Raw genomic sequence first — 16,812 nt, 5'->3', positions numbered from 1 at the left:
ACTATGTAGGGGCAGCGTCTGGAGGTGACAATACTAACCAGTGGCCCGTCAAGTAATCCTGGGTCTGCCCGATACCAATTGTCCTCGTGTCTGTACTTAAATTAATGATACAGCGGAGTGCCTGAGAGCTGCTTTTCTGTTCCCTTTGATTGCCTTTTACATTTGTGGAATAGCTGTAAGCGAAAAATAGAAGCAGGAGGGGATTTGGAACACTGGGCAAATTCAATCCATAAGGTTGGTAAATCCAAGTGAATTGATAAATGGCACACTGAACTGTCATGGTAGTCATAGTGGTCATACCTTAAACTTCACTCTGCTCTCTCTCTCTTTATGTCTTCATAGATGTAGACAGTAAGAGTAGCAGCTGTGCATTATCACTACTCCAATTATCCTTCGCTGTCCCTCCTTAGTTCTCCACAGATACACACAGTGATATTAGTCGAAGTCATACACCACTACTCCAATTATCTTCCTGTCCCTCCTTAATTTTTATAGCCTTATAAGGACAGTTGTGTGGTTAACTGGGCTCCACTTGGGATGGTGGGGTTTAGGACATTATCAATTAGCAGAGAGGGAGTAAGAGGACCTCTCTGCTGCTCACACCACACTGATCTGCTTACGCACTGCTGGCGCAGTAGACTTTTATGCTATGATTGGCTCACCCATCACAGCACTGTGACCCTTGCTTAAATTTGTAGAACATGTGAATATATGAAATTTTGTTGGGAGCATAGCAAGCTTCCAAATGCCAATCCCAAAGAGTGCAGAAATAATAGCTACAACAGTGCTTAACTCCTTAACGACATCAGACGTACACTTGCATCGCTGCAGGAAATGAGTTCCCGCAACTCAACGTAACTATACATTGTGGTGATGGTGCGGGGTCAGAAGCTGAGTTTGCACCATTACCAGTGGGTGTCAGCTGTATATTACAGCTGATACCCTGCTGCAAGGCCTGGACTGGAGCTATCCTCCAGACTGGCCGATTAACCCCCTTAGATGCAGCGCTCAAAAGCAAGCGCTGCATCTATGGGTTAACTAGCAGATCGGCACCCCGCGACGCGATTCTGGGGTTAACAATTGCTACTTTGGCAACAGGAGGCCATTGTTAACATGGCCTCCTGTCTGCCAAGTATGGAAACTTGTTAACCTGCGCCCGGAGGCGGGGCTTAAAAGTCTTCCGGTCGCAACAAGAGGATGGCTCAGAAGCTGAGCCTGCACCATCAGCTGCGGGTGTCAGCTGTTTGTTACAGCTGACACCCCGCTATATTGGCAAGGAATGGAGCTAGCTCCGATCCCTTCCATTAACCGCTTAGATGCCACGATCAAAAAGGCCTAACAATGGCCTCCTGGTCTGCCAAGTACGATAGCCCGGAGGCGGAGCCTAATAGGCTTTCTGTCAGTTTATGACTGACTGCGCTAATGCATTGCACTACATGGATAGTGCAATGTATTAGAATAAAGAACAGGGATTCTGGCCTTTAAATTAAATCAAAGTCAAAAAAAAGTTAATAAAATGTACAAAAGTGTAAAAATAAGACTTTTATTATCGGAATAAAATGAAAATGTAAAAAAATTATTTGTTAACACCACATTCATAACAACCCAAACTATAAGTGACATGTACCCCAAAATAGTACCAATAAAAACTACAACCTGTCCCTGCAAAAAAACAAGTCTTTACAGAACTTCTTTTGGCTGGAAAAAAAAGAAAGTTATGTCTCTCAGATCATCAGAATATGGTGACACAAAAAATTCATTATTTTGAAATAAAGGGATTTTATTGTGCAAATGCAGCAAAACATTAAAAACAATAATACATATGGAATGTCGTAATCGTATTGACCCGCAGAATAAAGTAAGTGTAAGAAATAAAAAAAATAAAAACATTGTCAGAATTGATGGTTTTTGGTCACCTTGCTTGACAAACAAATGAAATTAAAAAATGGAATACCACATTATTATACCACCTTATTATGCCCTGATGTTCTCCGCACAGCTTACATATGCCCTGATGTACTCCGCACAGCTTACACATGCCCCCACATTATAAACTGAAATACCAGTAAAACCCCAAACTGAACTTCTACTTAGATTCCTTAAGGGGTGTAGTTTCCCAAATTGTGTCATTTGGGGGGGGGGGGGTTCTACTGTTTTGGCAGCTCAGGGGCTTTGCGAATTTGACATGACACTCGAAAATCATTCCAGATAAAGTTGAGCTTCAAAAGCCAAATAGCGCTCCTTCCATTCTAAGCCCTGTCGTATGTCCAAATAGCCGTTTACTACCACATATGGGGTATTGTCGTGCTCAGAAGTGTTTGCTTTAGAAATGTTGGGGTGCTTTTTCTCCTTTATCTATTGTGAAAAATGAAAAATCTGAGCTAAAACTAAATTTGATTAGAAAAAAACTTAGATTTTCATTTTCACGGCCTAATTCCACTAAATTCAGCAAAAAATTCAGTGTGGTCAAAATGCTCACTACACCCTCGATAAATTCCTTGAGGAGTGTAGTTTTCAAAATGGGTACACTTTTGGGGGGTTTCCACTGTTTTGACCCTCAGGGGCTTTGCAAATGCGACATGGCACCCAAAAACCATTCCAGCAAAACTTGAGCTACAAAAGCCAAATAGTGCTCCTTCCCTTCTGAGCCCTGCTGTGTGTCCAAAGAGCAGTTTATTACCACATATGGGGTATTGCCATAATAGGGAAAAATTGCTTTTTAAATGTTGGGGTGCTTTTTCTCCTTTTATGCCTTGTAAAAATTAAAAATGTCTACATCTTAGCGGAGAAAAAGTAGATTTTTATTTTCGCTGCCGAATTCAACTAATTTCAACAAAAATACCTGATCAAAAAGCACACTATACCAGTTGATAAATTCCTTGAGGGGTGTAGTTTGCCAAATGATGTCTTTTTGGGGGTGTTTCCACTGTTTTGGCACCACTAGACCTTTTAGAACCTGACATGGTGCTGAAAATATATTCTAATAAAAGGAGGCAAAAAAATCCTCTAGGTGCTCCTTTGCTTCTGAGGCCTGTGTTTGACTCCAGTAGCACACTAGGGCCACATGTGGGATATTTCTAAAAACTGCAGATTCTGGGCAATAAATATTGAGTTGCATTTCTCTGGATTAAAACATATTTTCTGAAAAAAAAAAAAATAGAATTTGTAAATGTCACCTCCAATTTTCTTTAATTGCTGTGAAATTCCTAAAGGATTAAACTTACTAAATGCTGTTTTGAATACTTTGAGGGGTGCAGTTTTTAAACTGGGGTGATTTATATGGCTTCTAATATATAGGGTCCTCAAAGCCACTTCAGAACTAAACTGGTTCCTAAATAAAGGCTTTTAATTTTTTTTTGAAATGTGAGAAATTAGTGCTAAAGTTTTAGGCCTTGTAACGACCTAGAAAAATAAAAGTGTTCAAAAAAACCTGTCTTACAAGCATATACATTTAAATTGATAAAAATGCAAATTTTTGCAAAATTTCTCTAAATTTTGGTGTTTTGCACAAATAAACACTGAATATATCGACCAAATTTTACCACTAACTGAAAGTACATTGTGTCACAACAAGACAGTCACAGAATCGCTTGAAAAATAAAAGCATTCCAAAGTTATTATGAGTTACAGTGACTGATATCAGATTTGAAAAAATTGGCGTGGTCCATAAGGCAAAAACAGGCTGTGTCCTTAATGGGTTAAAGGGATTCTCCTAGAATACAATATTATCACCTGTCCACAGGATTGCCGAGTGCTGTACTTGACTGTTTCCCTGCATAGACTTTGAATAAAGCAGCAGTGCACATGCTCGACCGCCACTCTATTTAATATCTCTCTCACTATGGTTGACCCTCATTCTCACGATTGGTGGGTGTCCCAGCGGTGGGACCCTCAGCAACCAGACAATTATCACCTATCCTGTGGAATCCTGCCACTCTCTCACTATGCTCTGGCTCCCTTCTCCCCCTTCTCTTTCCATAGACTTCTATGAGCTGCTGTAATGTGATCCTTCAGTAAGTCCATCTTGTCTTGAGGAGCTGGAGTGAGTGAGCAGATGGGTGGGTGGGGGACAGAGCCTGATAAGTGGAGAAAAAGGTATTTTTCTCTTATAAGATATATTACAAAGTTCTTATATTGACTTATACCAGTGATTTAAGCAAAGTTTGTTGAAAAGTTAGTGACTATTTAACTTCATATTTGTTCTAATACTTTAAACCCCAAGGGGGGGAAAAACCCACAAAAAAAAACAATATATTAATTAGCATTTTGCTCATCTCGAAATTTTGTAAGCGTAGAACTACTAAAATTACACTATAGCGTTCTTTTTTAGCATTGATCTGTACAGGAACCACAATCTATATGCAGTAGTCATGTAGCTGCCTACATATAGAGTCTTCAATTTTTAGCAGAAGACGCAGTGTGCTTGCATATTGCAGATGTTGTTATATTATGCTGTTGGAGCTACAATATCAGCACTAAAGAAATAGCCATTTCGGGGAGCCTTGCCAGGTCTTTCACTAGTATATGGGCACTGCTGGGTTTGTAGCTACTTTATGGGCATTGCATGTGATGGGTCTTACAAAGACAGTTTTAATGCATTTCTATTGATTTAACGTTTACATGTGCATACTTTTCCTTACTCCATACAGTAGCTTTTCTAATAACTTCATTTTGCTCTGTTTAAGATTCCGCTTGAAGAACAGGAAGATAATATTGTCATTCTAGTCAATGATTCTAAAGAAAGAAGTTCAGAAGAGGATAACATGGAAAATAATATCTTAAAATCAGAAACTTGTACAACTCGGTTTAGAGTCAATTTATGCTTTTGGTTTAAAATGAGGGACCAATTAGACATGTATGTCAATTTTTTCACAGTGAAAAATCCTGAAAACATTGACCATTTCTCCAGAGTGGCTTTTCCTCTAGTATTTTTAATAGTGAACTTAATCTATTGGTCTATTTACCTATATATGTAAAAGGAAGCATCTATAATTTGAAGCAATATCTTCTATTATACATGTGTGGCAGTAATGAGGCACTTGCAAAACCGTACATGTACTGTATATAGATATACACTATATGGCCAATAGTATGTGGAAACCTGACTATCACAGCTATATGAGCTTGCTGAACATCCCATTCCAAAACCATAGGCGTTAATGTGGTGTTGGGCCCCCTTTTGCCACATTGGTAAGCCTTTCCACCAAATTTTGGAGTGTGCCTGTGGAAATTTGTTTCATAATTCAGACAAAAGAGCATTTGTGAGGTCAGGTATAGTATCAAACCTTGAATTAATGTGCCTTGCTTTGTGCACAGTCATGCTGGAACAGGAAAGGGCCTTCCTCAAATTGTTCCCACAAAATAGTAAGCATTTAATTGCCTTTAATGTATTTGTATGGTGTAGCATTAGCATTACCCTTTACTAGAAATAAGGGACCTAGGCCAACCACTGAAAAATAGTCCATACTATTATCCTTCCTCTACCATATTTTACAGTAGGCACTATGCATTCCAGTAGGTAAAGTTCTATTGGCATCCACCAAACCTAGATTCATCATCAGACTGCCAAATAGTGAAGCCTGATTCATCACTCCAGAGAACATCTTTACACAACTGCGGAGTCCAGTGGCAGTGTGCTTTACACCACTCAATGCAATGCTTGGCATTGTGCTTGGTGATGTAAGACTTGTGTGCAGCTGCTTGACCACGGCAATCCATTTTATAAAGCTCCTGACGCACGGTTCTTGTGCTGATGTGTGTAGTGAGTGATGCAACAGAGGATAGGCTATTTTTACGCAGTGTGGGGGGAATTTAACAACAGTTTTCTTGCGTAGAAAAGCCGCAAACAGCTCAAAAGTAAAAAAAAAAAACAACTTGAGCTAATGCCAGCACTCTCATAGCTTTTCTAAAAAGTGGGTTGAGCTTAGTGAAAGGATGGGGCCATCTATGTCCCTACGCATTTACTTCAGTTCACGCCAGAAACTGGCATAAATTATAGCGGAATTCTACGGCAGCTTGTGACTCACGTAGATTTCACTTAGTGATGCACTGACAGCCGAATATGCACCAAATTTATTGAGATGTGCACCTCTTCATAAATTTGTTGGATCTTATTCCAGCTTGTTTTCTATTAAAACTGGCATAGAGTATAAAGCGCCAGTCAGAATATATACCCCCCCCCCCCCCCCGTGTGTTTCTGCACTCGGAAGTCCCATTCTCTGTGAGTTTGCGTGGTCTGCCACTTTGTGGTTGACCTATCGTTACTTCTAAATGCTTTAACTTACAGTTGACCAAGGAAGATCTAGAAAATTTCACAAGCCATCTTGTGTCAAAGGCGGCCTCTTATGACAGTGGCACCTTTAAAGTCACTGAGCTCTTCAGTATTACCCATACTACTACTGCCAGTTTTTGTCTATTGAGATTGCATGGCTGTGCACATGATTTTATACACCTGTTCGCAATGGATGTGGTTGAAACACCTGAACTCAATAATTAGGAGGGTTGTCCACATACTTTTGGTCATATTGTGTATAGTTACAAATGAAAAACAATGTTGTCTTCATTAACAAAAGTTCTACTTTATCACTGAGATGATATTGCCTAATAAATGTTGAACTGGTCTCTGCTTTTAATGTGTATTATAACTTACAAATCATACCTAAGCTGGGCTTGCAGCAGAATTCAAAGTTGTTATAAAAGACGCTACCTCAGGACTCAAGTAAAATAAAAAAACAATATGCAGAAGAAAATTAAAATGCATGTTCACAAATCAGGCTAGTTTTAATTATACATTTGCACCCAACTGATGTCAGTCCTGAGCTCTGTATTGCCAGGGCCGCACCGTTCACTGAATATAGCTGCTGCCACCCCCTCCTGCACTAATTGTACCTGCGTCTATAGGACGCATATACAATTACATGCATAAGCGCTGAATGGCCGGGCAAGTTCGGAATCTTACCCGACCATTCAGCGCCTTACAGTGATGCTGATTGGTGGGGCAGAATGACTTGCCCCACCAATCAGCGCCTTTCAACGATGCTAGCAGAACGATGACGTCATTGCGCCGCTTGCGTCGTTAAACCCCAGCAGACCTGCAACGACACAGGAGGGTGCGGGAATGGGATCAAGGTATGTAAAGTTGGCAATTATCTACAGGGGGAGCTATATGTGTGGCACAATCTACAGGGGAAGCTATATATGGGACACTATCTACAGGAGGGACTATTTGTGGGACACTATATACATGGCTATATGTGGGGCACTATATACAGGGGGCTATATATGGGGCACTTATATACAGGGGGAGCTCTATGTGGGGCACAATCTACAGGAGAGGCAATATGTAGTGCACTATCTATATGGTTGACTATATGTGGGGCACTATATACAGGGGTGGGCTATATGTGAAGCACTATCTACAGGGGGGCTCTATCTACAGGGGGCTATATGTAGTGCACTATCTACAGTGGGCTATATGTAGTGCATTATCTACAGGCGTGGGCTATATGTGAGGCACTATCTACTGGGGGAGCTATATGTGAGGCACTATCTACAGGGGAACTCTATGTGGGGCACAGTCTACAGGTGAGGCTATATGTGGGACACTATCTACGGGGGGCTATATTTGGAGAGCTATCTACAGGGGGGCTATATGTGGCACACTATCTACAGGGGGCTATATGTGGGGCACTATCTACAGGGGGCTATATGTAAGGTACTATCTACAGGGGGGCTATATGTGGGGCACAATCTACTGGGGGCTGTATATGGGTCACTATCTACAGGGGATCTATGTAGGGCACTATCTACAGGGGGATCTATGGGGGCACTATCTACAGGGAGTACTGTTTGTGTGTGGGACACAGTGTATGGTGCTATTATAATCAGGGACACAGTGTATGGTGCTATTATAATCAGGGACACAGTGTATGGCGCTATTACAATTAGAGGTGCAGTGTATGAAACTATTATATTTAGGGGAGTAGTGTATGGCACTATGAGAATTTTCTGCCTCAGGCAGCAGAACAGCTGGAATCGGCCCTGTGTATTGCCAAGAACCACACATTTTCTTCATCCCCTACTTACTGTAAGGACTTCAGGCAGAACCTGTAAGGGACCTGCTGAGATTCCACCCAGAGGAGGTGGAGCTTAACATTACACTGCAGAGCAGCCAAGTCCAATGATGTATTTTACAGAGAGGTAGCAAAACTTTTTTTTTTCAAACATTAAATTGTATTAAGATTTTTAAAGGCATAACAAGTAAAAAATTACCTTATAAAAATACAAGTGGATTAAATTAATTGTTAAAACACAGTATAACCTAAGGCCAGGGCTACATCTAGAGTTTTTATAGTGCTACGGATTGCATTTAACTATTGAGTGACAGCTGCAGTTCACAAGAACTCAATGTATTTATTTGGACCGCAGCTGCAGATCAATAGTTAAAATCAATCCGTAGTATTACCAAAAGTCTAGTAGTAGCCCAGGCTTAACAAAAATAAAGGAACAAGTAAAATATAATGATTGCCAATAAGACCCATCTTGGAGGAAGAAGAAAAGTAGGAAAAAAGGTATTAAATGGCAATATATGAATTTAAATATATTTTTTCTATTATTAAAGGCACATAAAGACATGAATCAAACCAATAGCTGTTATTACATCCGTAAAAAAGGATATGTTTATCCTACCAATGTTGGGAAATTTTCATTCTACCAATTATAAAAGTATGTAATACGACTGTTTAAACGAGTACTGGAAATTATTCTATATCAATGGACATTAAAGGCTATGTACACCTTTGAAAGTGTTTTTTATAATAAAAGATACAGCGGCTGTTAAGGATCTGCCAGGCACAGCTTCTGTGTCTATGCCCATAGGTAATCAGTCTGCACCTGCTTCTATGTCTGTGAGACTGGCTCCATCTTCCACCACTCAGGATGGCAGGCCTAGGAGTGGGAGAGCCTATCACAGCCTGGCCAGACGGAGCTAGCTCCCGCCCTCTGTCTATTTATACCTGCCTTTCCTGTTCCTCCTTGCTTGTGATTCTTCTCGTTTGGTTTCCTGGCCCTGCTGCAGCTTCTTGAACTATTTGACCCTGCTTCATATTGACCCTGGCTTACTGACTACTCTCCTGCTCTGCATTTGGTACCTCGTACACTCCTGGTTTTGACTCGGCTTGTTCACTACTCTCCTGCTCTGCGTTTGGTACCTTGTACACTCCTGGTTTGACTCGGCTCGTTCACCACTCTTGTTGCTCACGGTGTTGCCGTGGGCAACTGCCCCTTTTCCCTTGCTTCTGTGTACCCTTGTCTGTTTGTCTGTCGTGCACTTATTGAGCGTAGGGACGGTCGCCCAGTTGTACCCCGTCGCCTAGGGCGGGTCGTTGCAAGTAGGCAGGGACTGAGTGGCGGGTAGATAAGGGCTCACTTGTCTGTTTCCTTACCCCCATCATTACATAATCACAATCTTCCTCCGAACATAGAAGCAGGTGCAGACTGATTACCTATGGGCGTAGACACAGAAGCTGTGCCTGGCAGATCCTTAACAGCTGCTTTGTATTCTGTATACAGAGCAGCTGTATAGTTCGCTAAATCCTGTTCCAGTCAGGTCCCCAGGACTGATGGATTCAGAGAAAACAGGTCCTGCGTGTCTCTGATGTAATAGATTACAAGTGGATCCTGAGTGTCAGAGACACGCAGGACCCGCTGACACTGAACCAATCAGTTCCACGGGACTGATGGATTCAGATCTTAGCGCACGATACAGCTGCTCTGTATACAGGATACAAAGCAGCTGTATCTCAAAAAGTATTTTTTTTTTTTTAATAAAAATGAATTATAAAATCGCACCAATCAATACTGATTGACCTTTTTATTAAAAATAAAATAAAAATCCCTTTCAAAGGTTCAAAAGCCTTTAGCCCTTCCCGACATTTGTCGTATGGATACATCATAGAAAGCTAGTGCTTCCGCATTTTGCCGTATCCATACGACAAATGGTGGACACTGGCTCAGAAGCTGAGTCGTTATGTTACAGCTGACACCCTGCTGTAATGGCGGGGACCGAAATTAGCTCCGATCCCCACCATTAACACCTTAAATGCAGTGATCAAAAGCCATCGCTGCATTTAAGGGGTGCAACAGCTCACCGGCACCACAGCAATGAAATTGCCAGGTGCCGGTGGCTGCAATGGCAACCGGAGGCCTATTACTGGCCTCCCGGTTGCCTAGCACGGAAGTCTAAAAGCCTAAAAGGAGCTGAGCCAGCATCATCAGCAGTGGATGTCTGCTGTATGTTACAGCTGACATCCACCTGTAATGGAAGGAACCGGAGCTAGCTCCGATCCCTGCCATTAACCCCTTAGATAGCTGCATCTTAGAGGTTGGCAGCAGATCGGCAGCCCTGCATGCGATTTCAGGGCTACCGACTGCTTATATGACAACAGTGGCCTCCTGCTCTGCCATTACAGAAGCCGATTAGGCTCTGCCCTGAGGCGAAGCCTAATCGGCTTGTTGTCAGTGAATGACTGACAGTTCTAATACATTGCACTACGCAAGTAGTGCAATGTATTAGAAAAAAAATCAGACAGTTTGACCTTTAAGTCCCCTAGTGGGACTAACATAAAGTGCAAAGAAAAGTCTAAAAAAAGTGAAAAAAAAAAAGTTGTAAGACATATAATAAAAGTTTCAAGTAATAAAATACAACACAATCACCCTTTCTCACTTTTCAGGTCCTTTGTTATTGAAAAAAATAAATAAACCATACCTATTTGGTATTGCCGCTACCATAACGGCATGAACTATAAAAAATATTATGTTGTTTATTCCACAGGGTAAACGGCATAAAAAAAAACATAAAAACAATGACAAAATTTCTGTTTTTTGGTCACTTTGCCCTACATAAATTGAAATAAAGAATGATCAAAAAGTCGCATGGTTCCAAAAATAGCACCTATAAAAACTATAGCTCATCTCGCAAAAGACAAGCTCTCATACAATTCCGTAGAAAAAAAATTAAATGTTATGGTTCTCACAATATGGCGATAGAAAAAATACATTATTTTTACAAAAGCAATTTTATTGCGCAAAAAGTTGTGAAACATAAAAAGTGCTATAAATTTGATATCGCCGGAATTGTACTGACCCGCAGAATAAAGTTAGCATGTAATTTATAACACATGGTGAATTCTGTATAACAAAAACCTTGAAAACAATGCAAGAATTGCTGTTTTTTCGTCAACTTGCCTCCCAAAAAAATAGGATAAAAAGTGTTGAAAAAGTCGCATGTACCCCAAAATGGTACCAATAATAACTACAGCTCGTCCCGCAAACAGCCCTCATACCACTACGTCTATGAAAAAATAAAATTAGTTAAGGCTCCAATAAGTCAGGAAAGAAAGAATATGCAGTTGTGCCGGCCCAAAGGGAACATTTCTTCTGTTTCAAAAGGCGATTTATCAAAGCCCTAAAATTAGGGAACCAGGAAGGGTAGGGCCCAAACATGTCTGCTAGGAGAGGGTGCCCGTATTATACCAGGACAACACTTTCCCAGAAAAATTCCCCAAACTGCATACGTGCAGAGTGTGTTCCAAAAGGGGGATAAGAAATGACACAATTTATCAGTGCGATAATGGCCTGTGCATAAAGGATTGCTTCACATCTATGGATTATTTTATTGTTTTTTTTTACGCCATTATTATACCACCTGACTATGCTCCTGATTTACTCTGCCCAGCCTACATGTACCCCCACATTATAAATTGAAATACCAGTAAAACACCAAACAAATCTACTACCAAGCAAAATCGACGCTCCAAAAGCCAAATGGCGCTGCCTCCCTACTGAGCCCTACAGTGTGCCCAAACAGCTGTTTACTTCCACATATATGGCATTGCCATACCCAGGAGAACCCTTTTAACAATTTTTGGGTTGTGTGTCTCCTGTGGCACAAGCTGGGCATGACATATTTGACACTGAAATAGCATATCTAGGGAAAATTGAAAATTTTTACTTTGCACCATCCGCAGCGCATTCATTTATGGAAAAGACCTGTGAGGTGAAAATGTTCACTAAACCCCTTAATAAATGCCTTGAGGGGTGAAGTTTACAAAATTGGGGTCATTTCTCAGTGATTTATTTTATTATTTCACATCAGAGCCTCTTGAATTGTGAACCAATACTTTGTAAATCGCAAAATAAGGCCTCAATATTTCATGCTATGCTTTCACTCCTGAGCCTGGTCGAATGTCCAGGCAAAAGATTAGGGCCACATGTAGGGTGTTTCTAACACTGGGAAACAGCATAATAATAAGAGAGCTGTCTTGTTATGGTGGCACAATCTGGGCACCACATATTGGCATATCTATGGAAAAATTCCCACTTTTACTCTGCAACATCAAGTGCACACTAATTTCTGCAAAACACCTGCAGAATTAATATGCTCACTATACCCCTAGGTGAATACCTTGAGGGGTGTAGTTTCCAAAATGGGGTCACTTCTGGGAGGGGTTCCACTGTTTGACTTCCACAGGTGCTTTGCAAATGCGGCATAGCGCCCAGGAACCAATCCAGCAAAATCTGCACTTCAAAAGCTAAATGGTGCTCCTTCTCTTCTGATCCTTGACATGTGCCCAAACAGCAGTTTATAACCACATATGGGGTATTTCCGTAATCCAGAGAAGTTGCTTTACAGATGCTGCAGTTCTTTTTTTTCCTTTATTTCTTAAGAAAATGAACATTTTTGAGCTAAATCTACATCTTATTGGAAAAAAAAAAATAATAATTTTCACATACAAATTCTAATAAAATCTATGAAAAACCTGTGGGATTCCAAAATGGGGTCTTTTTGGCGGTTTCCACTGTTTTTGCACCACAAGACCTCTTCAAACCTGACATGGTGCCTAAAATATATTCTAATAAAAAGGAGGCCCCAAAGTCCACTAGGTGCTCCTTTGCTTCTGAGGCCTGTGTTAAAGTATATTAGCACACTAGAGCCACATGTTGGATATTTCTAAAAACTGCAGAATCTGAGCAATAAATATTGAGTTGCGTTTCTCTGGTTAAATCTTCTGTGATATAGAAAAAAATGGATTAAATATTAATTTCTGCCCAAAAAATTAAATTTTTTAATTTCACCTCTACTTTGTTTTAATTCTTGTGAAATGCCTAAAGGGTTAAGAAACTTTCTAAATGTGTTTTGAATACTTTGAGGGGTGCAGTTTATAAAATGGGGTGACTTATTGGGGTTTGTATTGTATAGGCCCCTCAAAGCCACTTCAGAACTGAACTGGTCCCTGTAAAAATTGCCTTTTGAAAGTTTCTGGAAAGTGTGAGAAATTGCTGCTAAAATTATAAGCCTTGTAACGTCCTAGAAAAATAAAAGGATGTTCAAAAAATGATGCCAATCTAAAGTAGACATATGGGGGATGTTAAATAGCAACTTTTTGGGGTGGTATTACTATCTGACTTACAAGTAGATACATTTAAATTGAGAAAAATGCAAATTTTTGGCAAAAGTTTGGTTGTTTCTGAATGTATCTACCAAATTTTATCACTAAGGCCCCATGCACACGAACGTGTTTTTGCGGCTACAATTCCTCCGAAAATCCACGTGAGAATTGCGGCCCCATTCATTTCTATGGGCCCATGCACACGAACATGGTTTCCACGGTCCATGCATGGCCCAGGAGCCTGGACCACAGAAAAAACGGACATGTCTTATTACGGCCGTGTTCTGCAGTCCAGGCTCATAGAAAATAATCGACGTGGCCATGTGCACGACTTCAGCAAGAGGGAGGCGGAGATGCTGCCCCCACACCGGGCGTATGACTGTCCTATCGAGCTGATTCCTGGTGCATCCCTTCCCCGTGGTAGAGTATATCCTCTCTCCTTACTAAAGACTCTGTCCATGTCCGCCTATGTTAAAAAGAACTTGGAGCAGTGCTTCATGCGGAAGTCTTCTTCCCCGGCAGGAACTGTGTTCTTCTTCGTCAAGAAAAGGGATGGTTCTCTGCATCCCTGTATCGACTACCGGGGTCTCAACTAGATCACAGTGAATAATAAGTATCCATTGCCATTGATCTCAGAACTATAGGATCGTATATGTGGTGCCAAGATTTTTTCCAACGCAGACCTGCGTGGGACTTACAACCTAATCCGGATTCGCCGGGGTGACGAATGTAAGACTGCATTTAAAGGGTATGCTCACACGGCAGCGTCCGATACGGCTGAAATTACGGAGCGGTTTTCAGGAGAAAACAGCTCCTGAATTTCAGACGTAATGGCATGTGCAGGCGCTTTTCGCTGCGTCCATTACGGACGTAATTGGAGCTGTTTTTCCATGGAATCAAGGTAAAACTGCTCCAATTACGTCTCAAAAAGTGACAGGTACTTCTTTGACGCGGGCGTCTTTTTTACGCTCCGTCTTTTGACAGCGGCGTGTAAAAAAAATGACCATCGGCACAGAACATCGAAAAGCCCATTCAAATGAATGGGCAGATGTTTGCCGACACTTTGGAGCCGTATTTTCGGACGTAATTCGGGGCTAAAACGCCCGAATTACGTCCGTAAATAGGGTGTGTGAACCCAGCCTAACACCCGTGATGGACACTATGAATATCTAGTAATGCCCTTCGGCCTGTGTAATGCTTCCAGGATTTCATTAATGACATCTTCCGTGACCTCCTCTATGTTTGTGTAGTATGTTTGAGTCCGCATTCAATAGCCTGAAGAGTGCCTTCACGTCAGCCTCTATCTTCCATCATCCAGATGCTTCTCTACAGTTCTCGTTGGAGGTGGACACCTCATTTGTTGGTGCTGGTGCACTCCTGTTCCAGAGAGGTTCCAAGGGCAAGTCAATGGTATGTGGCTATTTCTCTAAGCTCTTCTCTTCCGCAGAACGCAACTACTCGATTAGGGAACGGTAGTTACTGGCCATCAAATTGGATCTGGAGGAGTGGAGAAATCTACTAGGGGGCGCAGCTCATCCCATCCTAATTTTTACGGACCACAAGAATCTCACCTACCTCCAGACGGCCCAACGGCTGAATGCTAGTGAGGCCAGGTGGTCGCTGTTCTTTACCAGGTTCCAGTTTGAGCTCCATTATCACCCGGCTGACAAAAATGTGAGGGCTGATAAATTGTTCAGGTCTTTCGAGACAGATGACACCATGGAAATTCCACAGAACATTATTGATCCATCTTGCATTGTCTCTGTCAACCCCCTGCTAGTTGGGGACATTCCTCCAGGGAGGACTTTTGTGCACCTGGCTGACAGAGGGAGAATCCTCCGTTGGGGACACTCCTCTAGACTGGCAGGTCACACGGGGACCGGTAAGACCCGAGATCTGATTGCCTGTCATTTCTGGTGGCCCACGCTGCCCAAAGACATTATGGACTTTGTTTCTTCCTGCTCAGTGTATGCAGCTAACAAGGTCGCTCACTCCAGACCTGCTGGCCTGCTCCAGCCATTGCCAGTGCCCGATGCTCCCTGGCAGCATATAGCTATGGACTTTATCACTGGCCTGCCTCTATCTGCTGGATGCAGCACTGTCTGGGTGGTGGTGGATCGATTTTCGAAGATGGCCCACTTCGTTCCTCTGACCGGTCTTCCTTCTGCTACTCAACTGGCCAAGCTTTTCATCCAACATATCTTCCGCCTGCATGGCTTGCCACAACATATTGTGTCTGATAAGAGGGTTCAGTTCACTTCGAAGTTCTGGAGAGCCCTCTGCGGACTACTAGGTGTAAAGTTGGACTTTTCCTCGGCCTACCATCCTCAGTTCAATCGTCAGGTCGAGAGGATCAATCAGATCTTGGAGAACTACCTACACCACTTCATCTCCAAGCAGCATGATGACTGGGTGCAGTTGCTCCCATGGGCTGAATTCTCATACAACAATCACACCAGCGAGTCCACAAGGAATACACCTTTCTTTATTGTCTATGGCCAACACCCAGAAATTCTTCTCCCGGTGTCTGATACGTCTGAGGTACGAGCTGCTGATACTGCTTTTAGGGACTTTCTGCAGATCTGGCAGCAGACTCGATCCTCCATCCTGCCGGCGGTCGGCTGCATTATATGGAAGGCGGACACAAGGAGAAGAGAACCTCCTCAGTTTCTTCCTGGCACAAAGTTCTGGCTGTCAACCAGGACTATTCGACTGAGGGTGCCATCATACAAATTTGCTCCCAGGTTCCTTGGACCCTTCGAGATCCTACAGCAGATCAACTCTGTCGTCTACAAGCTTCGGCTGCCTCCTACCCTCAGTATCCCCAAGTATCCTTCCATGTCTCCCTCCTGAAACCGGTGGTTCTGAACCGCTTTACAAAACTCCTAGCCCTGTGGTTGCCTCCAGCGGCCCTTCAGACACCTTCGAGGTTAAAGAGATCTTGGACACCAAGAAAGTAAGAGGAAAGATTTTTTATTTGGTGGATTGGAGGGGGTTTGCTCCTGAAGAGAGGTCCTGGGAGCCAGAGGAGAACCTCAATGCTCCTTCCTTTCTGAAGAAGTTTCTCTCTCGCTCTGCCCTAAAGAAGATGGGGCGTAAGAGGGGATACTGTCATGTCCATGGCCGCGGGACGTCAGGCCACAGGGGGCTCTATCTACAGGGAACACCACAGGGGGCTCTATCTACAGGAAATGCCACATGGGGCTCTATCTACAGAGAATGCCACAGGGAGCTCTATCCACAGAGAGCGCCAAAGGGGGACCTATCTACAGAGGGCACTAAACAGGGAACGCTACAGGGGGCACTATACAGGGAACGCTACAGGGGGCACTATACAGGGAACGCTACAGTGAAAGGCACAGGT

At 42.4% G+C, this 16,812-nt stretch overlaps 1 protein-coding gene across 4 annotated transcripts in view; it reads left to right on the top strand.

The window, feature by feature from the left end:
• LOC142748949 (gamma-aminobutyric acid receptor subunit pi-like) overlaps positions 1 to 16,812 on the top strand; it is a 628,889-nt gene that overhangs the window by 600,043 nt on the left and 12,034 nt on the right. For 3 of the 4 annotated variants that reach the window (XM_075856380.1, XM_075856381.1, XM_075856383.1), the window contains one exon: positions 4,686 to 6,616. The exons of the other annotated variant lie outside the window; for it this stretch is intronic. In XM_075856380.1, the coding sequence (XP_075712495.1) occupies positions 4,686 to 4,976 (291 nt within the window). In that variant the 3' untranslated portion in view covers positions 4,977 to 6,616. Of the gene's footprint in view, positions 1 to 4,685; positions 6,617 to 16,812 lie in introns of those variants that run through there. 4 annotated transcript variants of the gene reach the window in all.

The sequence above is a fragment of the Rhinoderma darwinii genome, chromosome 3 (genome assembly GCF_050947455.1).
Source record: "Rhinoderma darwinii isolate aRhiDar2 chromosome 3, aRhiDar2.hap1, whole genome shotgun sequence".
NCBI lineage: Eukaryota > Metazoa > Chordata > Amphibia > Anura > Rhinodermatidae > Rhinoderma > Rhinoderma darwinii.
Note: the sequence above shows the minus strand (reverse complement) of the source record. Positions and strands in the feature narration are given on the sequence as shown.